Source organism: Argentina anserina, chromosome 6 (genome assembly GCF_933775445.1).
Source record: "Argentina anserina chromosome 6, drPotAnse1.1, whole genome shotgun sequence".
Classification (NCBI taxonomy): Eukaryota; Viridiplantae; Streptophyta; class Magnoliopsida; order Rosales; family Rosaceae; genus Argentina; species Argentina anserina.
In genome coordinates, this window is record NC_065877.1 from 29,404,965 (window position 1) to 29,427,690 (window position 22,726).

The 22,726-nt window shown below is 37.4% G+C and overlaps 3 protein-coding genes across 3 annotated transcripts; all 3 read right to left on the bottom strand.

Annotated features, from left to right (window-relative positions):
- Positions 1-513: 513 nt before the first annotated feature.
- On the bottom strand, positions 514-2,062 carry LOC126798890 (peroxisomal and mitochondrial division factor 2-like). The gene is made up of 2 exons (XM_050525970.1): positions 1,923-2,062; positions 514-1,741 (listed from the first exon to the last, which is right to left on the bottom strand). Exon 2 carries the CDS (start codon positions 1,731-1,733, stop codon positions 756-758), a length of 978 nt encoding a protein of 325 aa, XP_050381927.1. The 5' UTR covers positions 1,734-1,741; positions 1,923-2,062; the 3' UTR covers positions 514-755.
- A 2,752-nt stretch (positions 2,063-4,814) lies between these two features.
- Positions 4,815-5,590, bottom strand: LOC126799937 (transcription factor PAR1). Its single transcript, XM_050527201.1, has one exon. The coding sequence runs from the start codon at positions 5,525-5,527 to the stop codon at positions 5,108-5,110; it is 420 nt and encodes a 139-aa protein (XP_050383158.1). The 5' UTR covers positions 5,528-5,590; the 3' UTR covers positions 4,815-5,107.
- A 5,887-nt stretch (positions 5,591-11,477) lies between these two features.
- Positions 11,478-17,084, bottom strand: LOC126797538 (mitogen-activated protein kinase 20-like). The gene is made up of 10 exons (XM_050524178.1): positions 16,681-17,084; positions 15,332-15,740; positions 14,931-15,058; positions 14,780-14,839; positions 14,268-14,417; positions 13,995-14,150; positions 13,625-13,836; positions 13,416-13,517; positions 12,853-13,019; positions 11,478-12,762 (listed from the first exon to the last, which is right to left on the bottom strand). The coding sequence occupies exons 1-10, from the start codon at positions 16,702-16,704 to the stop codon at positions 12,314-12,316; spliced, it is 1,857 nt and encodes a 618-aa protein (XP_050380135.1). The 5' UTR covers positions 16,705-17,084; the 3' UTR covers positions 11,478-12,313.
- Between the last annotated feature and the right edge of the window lie 5,642 nt (positions 17,085-22,726).

Below are 22,726 nucleotides of genomic sequence, written 5' to 3' on the forward strand. Positions count from 1 at the left end.
AAAATCAGATACTTGAGTAAGTTCACTATAACACAACTAAAGAGTGTTCAACAGAAATGTGCAAACAGGAAACAGGTTTCCATAAATGGTTTCCATGTGCAGAACTGCAGCATGTACTAAGGTGTAAATGTGTAACTAATCCTTGGAGATATAGTCTTCTAAGTATTCCATTATCAGCATTACACCTTATGAGGGATGAATCCCCAATACAACATTCAGATATCCCAAGCACAACATTACATGGGTAAAGGAAGAGGGCGCTCCATTACAAACAAAAGTAAGCAAAGCTTGTAAATACTGATGTATTACAGCCTGTTCTTTCTGATTACTGAACAAGTGCTACTAAAACCCAACCAAAGGGCCTTATATACCAAACTTCACGATCTAACCAACTTCAACTGATGATATACAATCCACAAATGTCATTCAACAAAGTTAAAGTAATGCATTAGAGGTCAAGCAATTCAACGTGAATTGGAGTATACAGTCATGGAAAATACTGCAGAGATGACAAACACTATAATCCTCCAAAAATATATATTTATGTAATTTGTCCACAACCATAGCAAGTCAACCAAACAAGATAGGATCACAAATTAGAGCTAACAAGACATCAATAGGCTAGTTAAAAAAGCAAAGCCAACCAAAAAGCCTTTAGTACTTGACAAAATTGTAATTTGCTCTCAAGCAAAAAGCCCTAACCTCGAGCTTTCTCCCTGCTTGTCAGTTTTTCTCATTTGCTGCATAGTATTCAATCACCTCCGTCTTCCATACAACACAAAGACGACAGCCGCCACAGCAACAATGGCTCCAGCAGACCCTGCAACCACAGGCAAGCTCAATCCCTTCGATCCTGTATCATTTCCGCCTTCCAGAATCTCCTTCATTTCATTCACAGTCCCATTAATGTTCCCAACAGTCTTCTCCTTAAATTCATTGATAACCCTTCCAGCCTCCACCACATCCTTCTGAAGTTGTCCCATCTTCAACTCCATAGCCTTAGACTTATCCTCCGATTCCCTCAACGCTAGCTCAACATTACTCTTCTCCTTCATCCACTTTTGCAACTCAATGCCGTTCTTCCCAATCACCGATTCCAACTCCTCAATCTTCCTCTTGAACAGAATGACTTCACCCTCTTTAGACTCAAGCCTCTCTCTCATTTCCTCCTCCACCCTAACCCTCTTGCTCCTCTCCTCAATTTCCTTCACTTCCAGAACCCCAATATTTCTCTCCAATTCCCTAACCCTCTTCTCGCTCTCCGTCTTCTTCTTCTTCAGAGCCTCAATCTCCTTCTCCAAGCCATCAATCCTCTCCCCCTTCTCCACCACCACTCGCTTCATCTCCGCAAGCTCGGTATTCGCCTCCTCGGCCTCCGCCATAGCAGTGATCAAATCCTGCTGCAGCCTCGACACCTCAGTCTCAAGCTCCATGGCTCGATTCGCAACGCTCTCCAGCACATTCTTGCCCTCATTGTTCCTCTCCACCTCCAGCTCCACCTCCCTGAGCTTCTGCTTCAACGCGCTCTCGCCGCTCTTCAAAGCCTCAACCTCCTTAGTCAGCAAGCCAATCTTCTCCTTCGTCTCTCTATTCTCTCGCTCCAGCTCCCCCTTCTCCCACTCCAACGACGACACCTTCCGGCTCAGCGACGCCGTCTGAGTAGCATCATAGAAATCATCGCCGCCGTCCTCGACGTCACCACCGGCGATCTTCACCGTCTTCTCCTCAGCCATTTCTAACCCTAAGAACGCACCGCAGAAACACAAAAACCTAATCAAAATCCAAAACCTAACCAAAATTCAAAAGCCAAAACGAAAATCCTAACTCAATCGCTAAGCAAACCTCAACTAAAACCAAAATTTCCTCCATAAATACAGTACCACGAATGCATATGAAGCGGAGAAGAGTAATTGAAATCGAACCTGAGAGTAATTAGAAACCGGAAACCGGCGATCGGCGATCGGAATTCGCAGTGAAATATCGATTATGCGGAATGAGAACGCTGGTGGTGAAGAACACTAGGGTTCCTGATTCCGACGCACTCCAATTATCCTCCCTCTTTTCTTTTTCTACGATTTTAAGTTTTTAACGGACGGTTAAGACGTGAGGGTTTTGGTTGTGCGCAGCACGTGCTAAAGGTGTGGGGCCGCGCAGCTTACACTTTTTGTGTGGGAAAAAACTTGCGTACAAACTAGTATGTACACGTGCGTCCAAACTCTTGTTTATTTGCACACTTTGCGAATATAAATACATGATTTTAACCGTTCAAAGGTTTAGTTTATTACTAAAGATCATTTATGTAAAAGATCAACATAAACAAAAATCGTCTTCATAGTCGATTGCATCAAACAAATGAACGGTTATGGTGAAAGTTAGTAGTCTCATGATCAACCGTCAATTTGTTTGATGCAATCGACTATGAAGACGATTTTTGTTTATGTTGATATTTTACATAAATGATCTTTAGTAATAAACTAAATTTTTGAACGGTTAAAATCATATATTTATATTCGCAAAGTGTGCAAATAAACGAGAGTTTGAACGCACGCGTACATACTAGTTTGTACGCAAGTTTTTCCCTTTTGTGTGATTATTTCTGATATTTGTGGACAGTATCGTAATTTGATACGGTTTCCTCTAGTATATCGTAATTTCATACTCGAGAGGTGTGATCGTCCTCTCTTCGAAATTTCGAATTGCACAATTTATCAGCTTGATTAACATATAAATTAATTTTGCTTCTTAATTACGGATGAGGGTTTCCTAAAGTGAAAAGGAGAGCAACACCGAGAAGAAGGAGATCGTGCTAATGAAACAAACGGTTTCTTCATCCCAAGAGCACAGGAGTTGAAGAACAGATTACCTCTGCTATGTGTATATATCAAAAGCAATACTTGGAGCTGATAGTAGAGAGTGGCGAACGTCTTGCATTCTTGCATAAGATGCGAAAGCTTATTCCATCTACAGTTCTATACGTAGATGTGTTGTCCTATCCTCCTCTATTTGATTTATAATCGTTATATGCTGATGTTGTTTCTCTATCCTTCTTCTAATTAAGGCTCTGCCCTTTTCTCTATAGGTGAAATGTCATCTCCTCGTGTTTGTCTTAAATTTTATCTTGTTTTGTCGAGGTTTGAATAGGCAATATATCATCATGACGCATAAGGATGTATATTTCATCGTTTTATGATTGAATTTTCTACCTTACAGAAATGATTGGCTGCTTGGAAATGTTAAAAAACTAGTTGATAAGAAAACTTCTGCTTTAATTTTAAGTGTAGAGCAAACTACTGGCCAGCTCCCAAGAGCCACATAACGACATCCCTTACCTCAAGCACTACATATGAAGACGAGCAGATGCTTCAGCAGAGCAACCTTTAACAAGAGTACAATTATTAGTATCATTGTGTAAAGTTGATGGGATTTTGTATTGGAATAGGCTAGGGTTCGGAAACAGTATATAAGTTCCACTAATACTTGAGCTTAAATGATCTGTCAAATCGATCGCATTGATTTACTGAATATACCAAAATGATAAGTGAAGGAAGTACTAGACGTGAAAGCAATGAGACAGGGAGTTTCCCTTCTCCATCCATAAGCAAGGGTTCAATATTACATTCAACAACTTACAACTAAGGGCGCGCGCACAGCTTCAACATTTTCCCTGTATATTCGGCCAAGTAATATTAGAAGCTAATCAGGAGTAAGGAAGAAGGTTAGGGGTTTCAATTTCATTGTATTCTCCCAGTTCTATTTTGGTACAAGACTACAAGGACACAAAAACAAGCTGGGGGACTTGTTCCTTGTTTCACTTCTCCCACGTGAGATGGAGTAAAGAGAGCATCTCTAATATCCATTGGTAGATTTTCTTTTCATTTCAAGATGGGGAATAAGATTGAATTTCACAGCCTATTTTCCAGAGTTTTACGTGCCAACATTTGTCTGGGCTTCTTATCAGTTTACAGTATATAGCCTTAATACCATGAATGTTCCATAAGGACCACCTGCCATGGCAGTGCTGTGCTTTTCTGTTAGACAACATCACTTTTCCTTTGTTTCTTCTACAACATCTATCTCTCTCACCACTTTGACTCTCTCTCTCTCTCTCTCTCTCTCTCTCTCTCTCTCTCTCTCTCTCCTAGTGCCCCAAAACCTTACATTGCACTACCCAACTCACTCCTCACTCCTCACTCCTACCCAACTACCCCATAAAAAGTTAGTTTCCACATATCAAGTGGTGCTAAAGAAATGTCTCCAAATCCTTTCTCATTTGGATCTTGCATTGGACACACCCCCATTGTGTATTTGAAATGTGGATGGGATTTGGATTGGACTAGATTGCATTAGCTAGTGTTGTCCTTGTGTGTTTGGTATGATATGGTATTAGACTAATCTTCTATCTAATGGCAATAGTCAAATCTAATAAGCAACATGTTGGATTACATGGTTTGAATTTTATCAAATTTGCCAACACCCAAATGACAAATCCCACTTTCTTACCTTGACTAGATTGAAGGATCACAGAAGGGTGTTCAAGAGCTAAGTTGGAGTCCTGTTGGGTTTGTGAAATTCACCCCAGAATATGATATGCAATTATGCATCACTAAAATAATAACATGCAACCACATTTGGTGACACCGAAAATGCATGCAACCTAAGTGCCAGATACAAAGGAAGATTATCATTGTATAATCCTTGAGATAATCAACAGATCATTTCTGAGACAGGGGTCCTTTTCTTGACCTGAACATTTGTAAAGGCACATAATTATGTGATGAATATATGATGCAGCTCATTCATCCAACATCCCAACAGTCTTAAATCCCTACACCATAAAATCAAAGGGTAGTGATTACATTAATAATTTAATATCTTTAGTACTAGCTAGAGAACCATGATCTTTAATTTCCTATTCATTAGCTCATTACAAATATCAAAAGAAGAAAAAAAAATTAACATTATGAGAGGAGAAGGAGAAAGAGAAGAAGAACCATTTAACCCCCACTACTTACCCAACAAAGAAAAATTAAAAACTGAAAGAAGAAGAAAATTGATTCTTTGGTCTCTTTTGAAACCAATCAAGAACCTCCCACCTTCCCCTCATCAGTCAAGCTCCAAACTTCTTCTTCTCCTTCTCCAACCCCTCAAAAAAGCTTGCAAGGGCTTTCATGGCTTTGAGCTGAACCTGCAAGGTCATAATGTACCCAGCAGTCTCTTCAAATAGCTTGTCCACACCAAGTGACTCACCTCCTGGCACAATCCTCTGCAATGCCTCTATCTTCCTCTCTACCTCCTCCCTATCATCAGCACCAGCTTCCTCCTCAAGGCCACAACTCTTTACATCTTGAGAAGTAGTGCTGGTCTTCATGCACTCACTCTGTCTTCTTGCTTTGACTCTTCTGCTGTTGCTGCTTGCTTTTGCTGTGTGGGATTCATGCACTGCATTGCTGTCCATGTGGGTTTTTCTTTGCTTTCTCTTCAATGCGGGTTTGGGTATCTGGGTCTGGGATTCATTCTCGATCTCCATGGATGTGTAATCTGGAAAACAGAATTGAAGGAGAAGAAGGAGGAGGAGGAAGCTAGGGGTTAAGACTTGGTGAAGGAAATGAAGGTGTGAGAGTGAGGAAGTGAGTATGAGGTTGGCGTTAAATTATTGTTGAGCTCTAGAAATGTCAATGGCAACGAAGCATGGCCCATTTAATTTTTGCCTTCCCAAGCCCTGGTTTGGGTTTTGGACTAGTGCTGTGCTCCTCAACTCTGCTCCAAGCGCGTTGTCTTGCTTTGCACAATCAAGATTAACACTAACAAAATAAAAGTTACAAACAAAATAACCAAATTACTCTAGCATTTTCAAATATGATTAATGATTTTAACAAATATAAAATCTTTCAAACACATAAGTATAAAGGTAAAATATGAATGTCCTACCGTCATCTTCACTGAGCACGTTTTACCAATACTAATTATAAGAAAAACATCATTTATACAATTTACAACGATTGAGGTGCGTAACTATAGTAACTGTTTATTAACGAATACATATATTCATTTATCATTCACTAATTAAAGTAAGTATAATTAGTATATACATAATACAAATTATGAAACGACAAAATTATAACGAACAAGATGAATGATTGCAGTGTCGATATCACTTTTATTAAAGCCACAAAAAATAAATAATTCGACATCACCATTATTGAAGTCAGCACACATAATAACTAATTGAGAATATATAACAATGTAACAAGACATAATCTTCAATGACATATAAAGGACAATTATTCCAACACACTGTCTGACCATTACATTGCCTGAGATTAAAACATAAGAAAAGATTAGATTATAATTGGACTTAAATCATAATTACTCAAAACATAAGTAAGAAAGTGAAGGTAACAAATATTTACCCATGCCAAAAGAAGAATAGAATATTGTCGACGCGCAGGGGGAGCGAGTGAGGAGGAGGGAATGAGGTGTGGATAGAGAGAAACGGGGGTGGGCCCACGGTACAAAACAAAGGCAAGAGAGAGCACATGTGATCACATGATTTTCTTGAACCTAACACCCCCCATGTGCTCCTTCTTCCTGTGATCTACATCACTACCCCCTCGCATGATCGCCACGTGTCATACCCGATCCCACCCTTTTTGCGCCCTTGCAAACTCAAATCCCGTTCAAAAATTTCCCCACTAATTCGTAGATTATCTGTAAGTCGCATAACCATCTTATTTAAGACAACTAGACAAGCTCTTTAGTATCAGAGTTAATCCCGTTTAACGATCCCGAACCTGTTTAGGTTAATTATGCAGATAAATAAAAATCTTCCGTACATACTTTTCTCTCTTTTCTTTTAAGGTCTAGAACCTAATAAAAGACTCATGAGAGGAAATTTCTTTCAAAGAAACATTAAAAAGTGTAGAACTACTGTCTATTATACGGAAGGGAAGTGGAAAATTGGACAAAAAAATGAGAGAAAATTACTTTAACAAATAAAGGAAATGAAGGTGCGGAAAATGGCAAGGAAACAAAAAAATTACAAACACGTAACTTTGTAGTATCGTACCAAAAAAAAAAGGGAAGAAGCAAATCATTAATCATAAAAACATATAAACATAACAGATCTGCTTTTATCAAGATTTATGCAGGGTTGACCACCTTGCCATTAGAACCAAACTATAACGTTTGACATGTATGTATTTTATATCATATCAAAATCTCGTCTGGGCTTAAGCCTAGATAGTCTTCTATATGAATCCGTCTCTGTTAACGACGTTAGGGGTGGGTATAAAAAATAAAAATCTTGATCCCGTCCTGAAATTTATAGGGACGGGACGGGACGTGAGATGAGCCCCGTCTCATCCCATCTCATCACGTGCCCACCCCTAAACGACGTAATGACGGTAAGAGCATGAGAAGTTGAGAATCCTGGTAGACTGTCATTTCGCCATAGTCCAGTATGTAATTTAATTAGGCTTAATTTCTAATATCTAATATTACGAGATGAAATGAAATGAGTGAGAAACTTTCATCTAGTTTAATTTCTTTTGTTGCATAGTGTCACAAATCTAAAAAATTTCTACATCAGAAATTAGTCTTTTAGTACATATAAAATGGGCCAAGAATACAGCGCAACGTCTGACCATTGTGAAAATTCATTAAAAAAAGTCTTCTCGTTTTGAATAGTTATGTAGCAGTTCCAACTTATCGTATCCATGATTTAGGCTTTAGAGACAATACTATTCCACTACAAATAATTTTATTTCTATTTTTCTTAAAACCCAATGGAGATGTAGAAGTAGTACGCTATTCTATTGGGATGGAGGCATGTTACCTGCTGATATTCTAGAACCGCAGAATAATAAGTGGAAGTGAGGTGAGGTCGGTTAAGTGAAGCCAGCGACGGGTGAGGTGGTGTTAATGGAGGAGGGGTGGTGGTGTTAATGGAGGAGGGGTGGTGGTGTTTCCAAGGAGGAAACCAGCGGAGGTTGACGGTGATCCTCTCCTCTGATTTAGATCATCATCATCATCATTATCATCATCGGGATTGAGAGATTGATTTGGTTTTGTTGGGCATATGGGGCTCCATGTGATCAGTCCCCTCCTTACTCCCATGTTTCTTCTTTGCTGTCACATTCACACACTACACTACAGCCTGTTTCTTCTTCTCTCTTAGTTTTTTTCTCTTTGTTGGATAAATATTCTATTTTACCTAAATCCTTTACCTTCAACCTCAAAGCATTTATTTGGATCACAATCAGTCGCAATCGGATTCTAGAGCTTTGAGTCTTTTTTTTTTTTTTTATAGTTTAGTCCTTTCTTTTTTGTCTTCTCAAATAAATTAGGGGGGAGCCGTACTCCATCCAAGTACAATGTTTTGACCGTGATCTAATGCTGTGTTTGGTACAGCTGAGCTTATTACAAAAGCTGGTTTATACTTATTTTTTAAAATAAGTGACTAATAAATAAAGTAGCTGAGTGTTTGGTAAACTGACTTTTATAAGTGGCTGTTTGTAGAAGAAGCCATGACAATGTGTTTGGTAAACTCAATCTGACTTATGCTTTTAATTTGTTAAATGACCAATTTAGACATTTAAGATAATTTTGTATGAATTGTTTGATAATATAATTTACTCAAGTATATTATTTCCATATCATTTTTTTAACTTTCTTAAAAACATTATGACTAGTATGCGACATTTGAAAATAAAAACATATACATATTAAACCAGCAAGTACAAGTAATTGCTAACAATTTATAGTCAAGAAAAAAAAGGCAATGAATAATTTATGATATTAATTCAAAACATCTACTTGAATATGAATAGATGTATACATCTATTCACTATATAATGTAGTATATATACATATTGAATACATCTATTCAATACATTGACCAAAACAACAATTTTGGTTTATCTTTTACCCTCATAGTAATAACAGAGTGTAATCATTCTGACTATAATCAACGACAGTTACTTGAGATCTTAGAACATCTTCAATAAAGATGTTAAAAGTTGCTGTCAATTTAAATTTTGGCATCTGACATGGCACATATAGGCGTATAGCATTTGCTATTTTGACTAATCTTGATTTCCAATAGAGATTTCTAATTTGAATATTATTTTCATATATACCATTCTTTTCTCTTGTTTTTTTTTAATCTTGTATCAAGTGTTAAATCCATAGTGTGTCATGTCCGAACTGCAGCAACATTGTTGCAAATTTATAACCAATATGACACGAGATACAACAAGATAAAAAACTACTTCAAAATTGAACCAATCCTACTACAATGAAGAGAAACTACAGCCTGTTTCTTCTTCTCTCTTAGTTTTTTTTCTCTTTGTTGGATAAATATTCTATTTTACCTAAATCCTTTACCTTCAACCTCAAAGCATTTCTTTGGATCACAATCAGTCGCAATCGGATTCTAGAGCTTTGAGTTTTTTTTTTATATAGTTTAGTCCTTTCTTTGTTGTCTTCTCAAATAAATTAGGGGGGAGCCGTACTCCATCCAAGTACAATGTTTTGCAGGTCACGGTTGTGACCTAATCTCAGATCTATAAAGATTGTGTTCTAGTGTAAGAAATATAGAAAACAGTTTCATCAACAACTAAGACATCATCCTTTGAAATGATTTGGTATGACATATGGGGTTTAATTGTATGATCATGTGTGAATGTTTAAGAGTATTTAATAGCGTCATCATTGCGGCTAAACTCGATAAACTGGATTCTTTCTTTTTTTGAAAATTGAATAGTCACGAGTAATTATTATGTGTACCGGACACATCACGTGACACTATCATGTAGTATATCAAGCCAATCATATTACGCTACGATATAATTAACACGCACGTAGTGAAAATGACAAAAGTTTATTTACATATGATAATCAATCAGAAATAATCACAGTAAAAAATGAACCAATAACTTTAAAAATGTAAATCACGTGAGATATGTAGTGGTTATACATAATAATTTCTCCTAAAATGCGACCATGTGCATATCCCACCCGATTGACATCATTGAATCTGTTTTTTTTAATAATTTGACATATTATATTAAAAATAAGCTCCGTAAGTACCCGAACAAGAACATTCACCCAAAAATCCCAAATAGTATGTTGAACCAAGTCGGCCAAAAATCATTTTCCAGAACCCACTAGTGTCATCATCATTCAAACATTTCGTCGAACATTTTATGTCCGGACTGAAGAATATACAAAGCTTAAGAGAATAATTAATTAAGAAGAACAAGCATGCAATGAAAAGAAAATCAAGAAAGAGATACTGTCAAAGAGTAAATGAAGATGAAATGAGTGTTGTGTTGAGAAGAGGGGTGCATGTGGTGAAGAAGAAAGGGGCCCTTATGATGGGTGCTCATTGAGACAAGGTATACGTGCGAAGAGGGTCCATATGTACATCAAAGTATTGAAGAATGATATGGCATGGAACATTGTGCACCCCATTCCTCCCCCTCCATAATTATAATCACAGGAGAGAAGTGATCGATCGAACGGGGCATCGTGGCATCATGGACGTGCTTTGCTTCTTCTTCTTCTTCTATCTGTAATCTGCTGCAACTGGTGTGCTTCTGCTGTGCTGTGCAAAAGTGTTGTTAATTCCTGTGTGTGCGAGTCAGGGAAAACTGTTGCTGGATGCCCGTGGCTGCCAACTCATTTTTCTCCATCACCAACTGTACACATACATGTCCATCATGCCTGGTTTTCTTTCAACTTGGCTTAGTGCGAGGGGGCATCTCCCAACAGTGTGCATGATGAGATGTTTACAATGTTATTCGTTAAAATTTGCTTTGGGACTCGGGTTTTGTAGGGCTTTAGCAAATTGCTATATAGATATAGTGAAATTCTTCAGATTTTCAACTATTAGCCCATGCAATGGTTTAAGAGAATATCTTGTGTCGCATCGACCAATCTAGCGTTCATTAGTCACTGGCTAGACTGGTCGGTCAAGCTAATCTCGAAATAACTTCAAACAAAATTGGGAACATAACGATTACTATTAACCCGTGGTTGGTATTTTTTAGGAGAATATCTTGTGTTAGGCAGTCTGACTAACCAAGCTAGGGGTTATCTGCCCTCTGTATGCAAGGCAATGGAATGATAAGCAATTTAAGTTTGTAAGCTGAGATCGAGTTAAATGAAATCATTTTGATTTGAAAATAAGTAATAAATAATAATCCAATGATGTGTTTATGTATCAAAAATCCCAATGTTTCCTACAATCAATAATATCTAAAGGATGATGAAAAAAGTTTTGTGTCCAGGCATTAGCTGCTCTTGATCATACTTTCTTTTAGAATACTGTATCATCATTTTGCGTTTATCAGGCTGATTTCTCTGTCAAAGTTCAAGGAAATTCTAAGGAATAGATTTTTCACTGTATCTTCAGATAAAATAACTAAAACCCACATGATCCGAGCAGCATGGGTCTATGAGATGAGATCCATCTGTACTCTAGAGCATTCATTTCCATTCCATTCACGTATCTCCCAACAAACAACCTAAGAGTTGAGCTTCCCATCCGGGAACAAAGGAGGAAACACCAAAACAAGATATACTGAGATGATCTTCCAAAACCTTTATTAACAGCATAGCAGAGGCACCCATATCACCTTGCCTGCACTCTGCTTTGTATCTCATTACTTCTGTTATGTGTTTTCAGACTTCTGTTTTCTTAATGTTTGCTGTTGAAATCCAGAATACATCAATGCAAGCAGGTTGGGGTTCCATTTGCTGCCGAAGATTAGATCGGCTTGTATATGCAAAATCGAAGTAAAGAGGATGGATTTGATGAATGATGAAAGAATCATATCATTTCTCATCCGATCCCCACATCCCCCACAAAGCTTAACTCATAACTGATCCATTTACTTCCTTCACAGGACAACTGTGGGAATTTCAGCTCTCTTTCCTTCAATGCACCTCGTTCTGCACAATGAGAAGCCTCGTAGATTTATAAGCCCACTTCTATGATAATGTTGCAGACAGAAGTACAGATTTGCAGGTAGTTAAAACCAAGGGGGAGAGTTTCATTTTTGAATATGAAAGTATAATTTCACTAACACTCTTGTGGCAACATAAATGTACTTGTATCCAACATAACAAACGAAAGCCCGGATCTTTTAAAGTGAAGCACTCCCATCACCTGCTTTGAAACTCGCTTGGAGTGCTTTTCCATTCCATTTCACACGCACGGAGGAACAGGAATCCATCTTCTTCCCCTGCATGATCAACTGCTTCATTAGGGTAACATTTTTATGGGCTCCAACTCGGTCTAAATGCTTCCCTAGTACATCCTTGACATGCCAAACTGAACGGTTCCAACCTTTCGGTGGGCAGCTGTTGTAGCAGCAGCAGAACCAATCCCACCATATGGAGCCTTTGACTGCAAGAAGTTTGTGTCAATTGCAATTCGGTCATCACGTTCTACCTTGTTGACTCCCACCCGTGTCATAAAAAATGGGTTTGTGTCGATGTTAATTGCTACATCTGGTGCTACTTTTGATGCCATGCCGCACTGTGCAGCTTGCTTGGTTTGTGAGGAGAAGTCTCTGTTCACCTCCACTGCAGACCTTCCTTGACTTCCACCTCCGGGTTTCCGATAACAATATGAAGGAGGAACAGCCTGAGGGGGCAGTACTGTATTTCTAATAACAGTCCTCCGATCATAAGCATCTTTGACAATATTTCCATTATCATATGGTACAACAGGCCCAACAACTCTACCGGGTTTAGCTGAAGAAATTAAACAGAATTAGTTTCAACTATAACGAAGCACAACTAAAATCAAACAGCTACAGATCTTTAAAGAAAGTTATTGAGTACCTAAAGGAATTCTTTGTGGTGCTTGCATGGTTCTTGACAGATTTACATGTATTCCCTCTGTATCTCTTGAATTCTTGTATGCCTCCTCAGCCTGTTTCTGATCTTTCAAGTATGCATAATTTTGTTGTTCCTTAGGAGGAACAGTATTTGAATGTACAATTGTAGACCTGCCAATGTATAATGGATCATTAACTAGTCATCATAGCCCTCAATAGTTTGTAATAAATCAAAAATGCAGATTTCTCATAGCTGAGGACATCCACGAATGGCAAAAAGTGCTGGAGGATAGTAATTAGCTAACCCTCTCACTACCCAATTACAAGATGCCCCAGAAATTGGGGGACTGGTTGATATGAAAAGCAGGGAAGTAATAGGACATCCTGTGATGGAGTCCTTACACACAACAACAACAACAAAAATTACGAATAAACTTGGCTAATTATAGGCCAGCCTAGTACTACTACTATGGTTACTATGTAATTATGTATCAGTACTTGACATACATGACTTAGATAGAACCTTGCCAGCATGTAAAGACCTAAACCCAAAGGATGATATTTTACCTAGGAAGTGATGCGTGCTTTCGTTCAAGTGGAATAACTGGGGCACTTTTACCACTATTTTCCTCAAGATGTGCAAACTGCTTCCGGAATTGATCAACAGCACTGCATACAAATACACATGAAATCAGGAAAGAGATAGAAAAGAAGTTTCATCCTTTACCAATATGTACAACAATGTTTTTATCGAAGATAGGTATGGCCGCATGAACCTTGGATAAAGAAAATTAGTCCTTTCGGTTCCATTTATGTAGTCTTTAAGCAATTGAGGATGGTACTCCAATATTTCTCGGAAGATTAGCTCCCGTATATCCTCCTTTGTAACCCTTCGCCTCTCAAATTCAAACTCCATTTTTGTAATTGGCTGGCACGAGGGCTCCCTCTCAATTTTTGAGAGTCCCTTAAAATACGGATCAGCCAGTGCCTGGCAAGAACCAAATACCAAATTAGCACAATGATCAAAGTATCTACATACAAGTACCGACAAGATTGATCACACGTGATTTTCAAGAAACGAATACCGAAATGCACATAGCAGATAACACAAATGGATGATGGATACTTTAATAAAATATGACCAACCTCTTCGGCAGTTGGTCGGTCCTTTGGATCGAAGGCAAGCAATCTTTGCAAAAGTCGAAGCGCTAAAGGATCAGCATTAGGAAATTTCTGTGCAAACGATACCGGTTGCTTTTTCCTCATGCTTGTTAGGTATCTTCTTGCTTTGTCATTTCGCACCTGGACATCAAAGTGTATTTCTGTAATTATAAGCATATCTGAAGGCAATTGTTAAAAACAAATAGGAGTGAAGAAACTCAACAGAGTATAGTAGCAGAAGAGTGAAGTTTATTATACCCGAGATATAGTATCCAATGAGGGTGTTCCAAGCAGATCAGTCATCAAATCCAGCTGGTGAACAACATTCTTTCCCGGGAAGAGGGGCTTCCCCGTTAATACTTCAGCAAAGATGCAGCCTATACTCCATATATCAATTGCAGGTGTATACTGCATTCATATGTTTTCAAAAATTAAGTAGGAAAGAATAGATACTTCACAACTACTCAAGTATAAATCATACTTGAAAGCAATTTCAAAGTGGAATAAATACATATTAATTTCCTTTTCACTCTTCCATCTCAACATGAGGGGAAATGAAAGACCCAGTCATCTTTCTTAACAGAAAATGATGATCAGCTTGTCAAAACTAGGGGAAATACATGCTGGAATTAAGAAGTAATGTTTTTGAGAGAGAAGGTGAAGTAGTTATAGGGAAAATGAATATGATAATTAGAAAAGACATGTATACAAGAATAAATCAACCAACTTGTGAGCATAGGAAAAGTAGGAAACTCTATGCAAAGTTCTACCTTGGAGAAAAAAGACCCACAAAGTTCTGGAGCTCTATACCATCTAGTTGCAACATAGTCCTGTAGATGCCCCAATAAAGGTGAAAATGTATTAGCATATATGTAGATGTTAAAAGTATGTGTCACATGCTATATATCTTGAACTGATTACCGTCCAGAATATAGTTGTAGGCGTGTCATTAAATGCAACTCTCGCTAACCCAAAATCACAAATTTTTAGCTTGCAATTTGCATTTGCCAATATGTTTTTTGGCTTCAGATCACGATGGTAGACATTTGCTGCAGCAAATTGCCAAGTACAGTATTAGTTATTCCCCACAACCAATGTTAAAGTAAATATAAAGAATACAATATGCAGGAGAGGAGAAAAGGACGTTAACAAGACAAATAAGAGAATAAGGGATATTATATGAGAGATTCTATAACACAAGGTACAACAACAATAAAAAGAGAAAGGTCAAAAGGAACACGCAGCCATTTAACCACTATAAACACTGAGAGAACAATATCTATCCAGTTGAAATCGCAAAGAAACTAGTGAGCAACAATTACCAGTGTGAATATATTTCAGCGCACGAAGTAGCTGATAAAGAAAGAACTGATAGTGCTCTCGTGTCAGGTCATCATTAGCTTTGATAACTTGATGAAGATCCGATTCCATCAGCTCAAAAACAACATATATATCTTTAAAGTCCCTTCTAGAAGGTGGCAACATAATGTGTTTAATTTCAACAATGTCTGGATGCCGTAACAGCCTGAGAAGCTTTATCTCCCGAAGAATACGAGCAGCATCAGATATATGTTCAAATATATCATGTATTTTTTTTATCGCCACCTTTTCATGGGTATGAGTGTCAATTGCTGAGCAAACCACACCATAGCTTCCTTTTCCAATAACTTCCTGAATTTTGTATCGATTGGCATCACCATAATCAGAGAAGAACTCCATCTCTGTTGAATTCTGTAACATTGAATCACAGATCAGTATACAGTAACAGTTGATGCAGAACAGAGAATCATACACTTCATATATCTTATAATAGCATGCAATCAATACAATCCAAAAAATTATTGAATTCCTAATTCGCTAGTTTGACTGTGCATTTCAAAAAACCACGAATGTTATTAATCAAATACATTAAAACAATTTCCAAAATTCCTTAAAGTCAATTCTAAACAGAACATACAGAAACAAAATGAAAAGGGTAAAACAACAAAAACGTCAAATTCCTAGAACTAATCCCAGTTTTGGAATTGAGGTCATCCAATACCAGCTCATTCATTCTCCGTTGAACAAACTATCAGAAATTAATGTATAATAAAACGAGGGAGAAGATCAAGGCAAGAGAGATAGTCACTTAAGTAGACACCAGCACAGTAATTCTAATAGAGAGAGAACTAAAGGGTGAGGGATCAACGTAAGTGCCATACAATGGAGCTGAAAAGGAAAGGCATGAAGCATTAAATTCCCGGAATAACAACCATCCCAGAATAAGAATGGAACCCGTTATCCATTATGGCTGTTACATACATAGATCAAAGCCAACAGCATTTTCTTTCTTTCTTCATCAAAAGAGAGGGGAGTTGAAATCTAATAGCACTCAAACATTCTTAAAATTTAGAAGAGGCGTCATTTGATCAACAAAGCAAAGAGTTCAGACAAATCAAAACTTCAATGATCTACTGTTTTCAGTGCTGAATGATCAGACAAATTAAAACTTCAACAGGAAACAAATAGCTATGAATCCAATCATGCAACTTTCACACTTACAATGAATCATGACACATTTCAATGATCAAAACACAAATAGAAAGAAAGGAAAGAACCAAAAGCTAATAACCAACATGGAGATCACATACAAAATCAAGAGACAATCAAAGGCAACCATTAAAAAACTCACCTTCTTGCTGTGATCCTGCTGCATTATTATGCCAAATCCACAATTCAAAATCTAAAAAAAACAGAGCCAAAAGCCTATCTCTCTCTCTCACCCAGTTGAGATCAAGCAGAGCAAAACCAAACTCAATTGTCAATTCCCACTAAACACTTAGCCACATTTGCCCCACCTACCTCTGCTCCTTATCAAAAGCACAGAATCCCACCTTATTCTCAAACCCAAATCCCTGACCCAGCATAGAACCCAGAACACCAAATCCCTCATGCACTTGAAGACCTCCAATTCCAACTCCAGCCCCAAAATCCCAATAACTGAACAATAATTAGACCACCCACCAACTACCACCATAAATTAGCATCCAGCGCATAAAGCTTAAACATTTCGCAATTGGGTTTCCCAATTGGGTTCCTAATCCCACTTGGGTTTCCCAAGAACAGCAAGAAGAAGCAGAAGCAGAAGCAGTGATGGAAGCAACAGAGTCTGTATGCATGTATGTGCTGCAAGATCTGATTTTTACACCGACAAAATGGGGACTTTGAGGACTGAGAGAGAGAGAGAGAGAGGAGAGAGGAGAGGAGATGAGATGAGATGAATAAATCTAGGGAAAGCAAAGCTTAAAATGGATGGTGCGGTATGCTTTCGTAATCGTATATTGTGTTTGCACGAGAGAAAGCGTATAGATACGGATAAGGATCGACGAGAAAGGAAAGTCAAAATTTATTACGGAGGAAATGTAGGGGTGTGTTTCGTATTTACAGCGGGGTTGTAAAAACATCTTCAACGGCTTTTATTACAAAGAAGTAAATTTTAAAATTTCTAAAAAATTTATGCTAACTCCAACCGATTCTTTATTTTATAGATTTTTATATTTATTATTGTAATTTAATATTTTTATTTTTATTTATCATAACCATAATATATTTTATAATTTAATATTATTGATTTTGAATATTTATTGCAGATTTTTTATTAATTGTAATCTAAGTTTGAGTTGTTGAAGAAAGTGTAAGCATTTAATATTTAGTTATGCAAATTTTTGACAAATGCTGTAAATTTGGAGAATAAACTTTTCTTTTTCATTAATGGAAGAGGATGCTATGCACCTTAGAGTACAGGCACCGGCCCTTAAAATAATACTTAATACCCAATTAGATTGATTTGATCCTTCAGCTTCTTATAACACCTATTCCAAGATTGACGCCCGTTAGCAGAAATTAAAACCTAAAATAAAGCTAGTCAACACTCAACACAACACAGTAGAAAACTATGGATGAATATTTTACCCAATTATGGTTGCAGTTAGACATCGTCGAATTGGGTGGTAGAGCTAGGATTTGATTAGAAATTGGAGACAAGGGGGAGCGCGGGTTCGGGTTCGAGGGGAGGGAGGATGAGAGGTTGTGGTTGTGTGATTGGCTTTCTTCTCTGGTTGGGTTTCAGATTGGGTAGAAAGGGGGAGAAGGGGCAGTAGTTAAAGGAGGAGAGGGATTAAGGAGAGATCGATGGTGGGGGAGGATTATAATTGGGGTTGGGTTTCCATATTTGAGGTCTTGCCACATTGCTTTTCCGGCGGATTGGGTGTGGTTTTTGGGAAAAGGGTGTGCAGCAAAAGAGATTGCTCGGGTTTGTCCGCGTCATCAAAGTTTTGTTCTCATAATTTGGGAGTTTGCTGATGATGATGCCATGATGTTGGGGGGTTTCTCGGTGTGGGTGGATGCAAATCTTGTTTTTGGGTGGATGGGGAGGTTAACAGAGTTTGAAAGAAAATCACGTGTTTATGCACGTGTTGTGGTTGTGATTCACCGCTAGAGCTCTGAATAGGCTCCCTTCATTAATTTCTCTATTTTAGAGAATGAGATGAAGAAGTTGTTGAAGTTAAAATTGACATTTTTCTCTAAATTTTCACTTTTCTTCAAAATGCATAATCTGTTGTTGATGATGCTATAAGAGATTTGGTGCCATAATGGCAAATTCTTCTATTGCAATTCTACTTGTTCCACTTCTTCTAGTGTCTAGAGTCCATATGATGATCTTCACAGCTAGACAAACACCATATTTATAGCACAATATTGTTGCGAGAAATTAAAAACGTGTTGATATTATTTTTACGTATGGAATTTAAATTTATCGTTTGAAAGTAAGTTATGGCTATTTCAATGCATTGTTGATATAGTAATTTAGTTATCGTTATTTATCGAGCACATCGTGATTAGTCGAGTGCTTGTGTGGTAGGATTTGAGATGTGGGAGGAGGGAGGTTGGTGGTTTATAGGAATAGGACTATAGGAGTAGCTAGGTATACAAAGTGCCCATAGAGAAAATTGACTTGATTTTTATTGATTAATTGGATAGACCACATCATGGTGGCATTATCATGAAATAAGTAGGAGAATGTGATTGGATCTCAGTATTGATTTTTCTATGACATATTTTTAGAATAGCAACATGATTATGCAATTAAATCTTGGATTATATCTAACTAGTTACTCCATTAAGATATTCAGTCATGCATCACACATTAATGTAAGAAACATGACCGAAATTAGGTTGTCATTTCAAGAGAACGGTCCCAAGGAAAAATATCTAATGAATTAATTAGGAAATTTTCGTTGATGGCCAAACTAATTTGATGAATTAATAATTGTCCATATCAATTAGGGGCTTGACATGAACTTGAACTCCAGGTGGCCAAATTTGGTCGGTCGTTTGTACAAATTTATATTTAATATGGTTCTAGGACCCCCAACTAAATTATTAGTTCACCAAATACATGTTCACAGTTTACATAAAACACCACATGCATGTATATATGCAACGATGTATTTTCAATTTTCATCGAAAAAAAACGATGTATTATCAACAGTATGTGTATATTCATTGAAAAACCATGTCTAAATGAAAAAAAAAAACTTATACGTAACCACGGAGTGTGGTGTAGTGGTTTCTGACCGTGACAACTCTTTAACCAGAGCTTAAATGTGACATTGATCATAGGTTCAATCGTTGGCGGAAGCATTACATACATCTTTGTTTTTAATTGGACCACAATATGGGCTTGAGTTGGGCATTGAAGACATTACTATGGTCAGGGTACCTGGTTTCTGAACTACCATGTTGGAGTCATTTCACATAGGTTCCGTCAATGATTAGTCTCATGCCGGAGGAATTACCTTCGGCCGTGGGGATCCTTTGATGCCCGGTTTCTAGACTGGCCTCTCCTTTTTGGTATGCAGTGGTGTACCACCGTAGAGTATTTGGGGGTTTTCCTCTGGTGAATTTGTCTTCGGGCCCCATATAGGAAATGTCTTAAAACTGAAAATTTAAAAGAAAAAACACCTACAAGTTGTGTTTTTTTTATTAAGGAAAATATAGGTTTTTTTAGAGGTCTCTCTTTGTATTTTCTCTGACTATAAACTTTGGAAGCTAAATTATAGAACCTTCGCTAGCTAGAACACCAATAAATGTTGTATTCCACGTTGCTTTTGTGTAGCATATGGAAGAGCAGTACGTACTGTTTATAGGAACTCGATCGATCTTATGTCATATGTTTAAAGATCACATTTTCCCAAGGTACCATCTCAAATAGAAGTCTGATAATGGTTATTAATGCAGACACGGAAGTAACAACACATAGTTTACCTTTTAGACAGCTACATACAATTAAAATTGTACGTAAACAAATGTATTTATCTATATATAGGTCTGTATTTGATATGTAATATGTATCTGTATTTAATCAGGTGGCTATATATACGACTTATATTGGAAATCCTTGATCTTGTATATATAAAATCTACAAGACCTATGTACTTGAAAACTTGAAAGCAAGGATCATACCTTCCAACTATAGACGTTTCAACCAACCTAGGTATGGAGAACCCCAAATAAATATATAAGTTTCACACGAGTAATCGATACTCATTATATAAGAGCTACTCAGTCGTAATGCCGATTAAGTAAGGTGTAATTGATTTGAAAAGGTGGAATTATAGCATAAAGGAAACGAACTCGAGAGATTGAATACTGTAGAATCTCGTATAACAAAGGACAAAAGTCGGATCCAACCAGTTTGCCACGGAATAACTTTTTTTTTTTTTTTCTGATGGACTCTTAAATAATCTTTGATATATCACTTCACCGTTCAAAACTTCAAATCATCATACTGATCGAAGTGGGCGTGGAGGCCAACCACAAAAGTTGGGAGGGGCAATAGCATCGACCTTCTTTATAAAAATATGTTGGACAAGTAAGCATCCATTAATAAAATACAACGATTGCTCTTCTTTCAAATCTCCCAAAGCAAAGTATTCTGTCTGGGTCTTTTTATCTCCTACCACAACTTTTCTTCTCTTGGATGTTTGGTGGTCTCTATCACATAGTAGCTTTATAAAATTCCTAAAAGTCCGTTGCGCTTGCCCTAATATTATTTCAATGTAGTTCATACTTCATACAACAGATCGAAGACATTCATCTCAAAGAAGCATTAGAAAACGAATGAAGGGGAGATTATAAAAGTTTAAATTGCCTTTCTCCAATAGCTTGCCGTGATACACTGATTTCAGAAAAGATGATTTGCTACAAAAGTTAAAGGATAGATCAACGGATTAACAAATAGATCTAGTGCTACTACTTGCTTTCACAATCACGCATGAAAAATATATATACAATGTAGGTTGAAGAGAGAAACTTGAATTTTCCCCGGCCATTTTTAATGGAGTGGTCGTTTTCATTCAATCATTTTGGTAATTAATTCGTTTTATAGTCCAAAGCTAGAAAACTTCTAATTAATCTTAATTACATGCTATTACATGATAGGCTTGTAATTAATGTGTTGTATGTACTTAGAACGAATCGGTCATCATCACTACAATTGTGCCTTATCTAGTGTACGCGCATGGTATAGGGATCGGAACATGGGAACATTCATCACAAAAATTGAACAAACTTCGTGGATATCTATCACGATCTCTTAATCCATAGATAATGCGTTCCAAATCCTACTAAGGATAAGTTGAAAAGAGGCTTATGACATCGTTACATATTTTAACTAAACACTAATCGTGTGACACGTAAGTTGAATATACAGGGTTTGCCGGTGAAAGTAATTATTAGCACAAACATCGGTCTACCGGTCTAGGAATTACAATTTCGGATCGAGCACATAGAGATCAACATATACAAGATGGAGAAGGAGCATATCGATCAATTGTATCATATCAATTTTATCAACTATCTATTTGATATATATATATATATATATATATATCATAGAGTAGCATATTCTTAACTAGTTAAAGAAGGGTGATAATGAATCAAGTGTGAAATGCCTTTTCATATTGCACTCAACAAGATCCACTAAACTCTTTGAGGATGTGGCGTATGTACAAACACTTACGGCTCACCGGCCAAACCTCAACATAAAGCAAAACCCATTAACACACGACACACGCACCAGTATAAAAAGCACCCAAAGGCAATGTGTTCCATCTCAAGTACCTCACTACCTCTCCGATCTGTTGATCAACTTTTATCTCAACTAGAAAGGAAGAGCCGAGGAGAGCAGAAACAAAGAAAGAAACAGATAAGAAGAACCTATAATTACCCACCTGAAAAACCTACTTGCAAGCAAGCTTTCCCCGGGCTATAAAGATGAAGAAACGTATACATTATAAAGCCTTTGGAACTTGTATATCAATATAATGGCACCTAATATATATATATGTATGTACACACTGATGAAATGACTGGTATCCACCACATAACTTATAACCCTAAATCAGAAGGAAGCTGAAGGAAGACGACGACCTGCCAACCCATGCAGACACAAAGCAACCCTAACCCTAAATGCTCACATGTGAGGTCGTCCGTCCATCCCTCCTCACGCGCGCCACGTGTCCCCGCAAGTCAAACGTTTGTATTTAACCATTTTACCGCCAGAGTTCCTCTACGTACGAAGATACTGCAACGTATGACCGTATTCATATACGTCTGTGATACTCAACGAATGTACAATCTTCCCGTCCGTCCTCATCAGACCCCCACATGGCCAC

Coding starts and splice junctions, on each gene's coding strand:
- LOC126799937 (XM_050527201.1), bottom strand. CDS start 5,527: ATGGAGATCGAGAATGAATCCCAGACCCAGATACCCAAACCCGCATTG.
- LOC126798890 (XM_050525970.1), bottom strand. CDS start 1,733: ATGGCTGAGGAGAAGACGGTGAAGATCGCCGGTGGTGACGTCGAGGAC.
- LOC126797538 (XM_050524178.1), bottom strand. CDS start 16,704: ATGCAGCAGGATCACAGCAAGAAG. Junction 15,059..15,331: donor GCTGAAATATATTCACACTG/GTAATTGTTGCT, acceptor AATTTGCTGCAG/CAAATGTCTACCATCGTGAT. Junction 13,020..13,415: donor AAGCACGCATCACTTCCTAG/GTAAAATATCAT, acceptor ATACATTGGCAG/GTCTACAATTGTACATTCAA.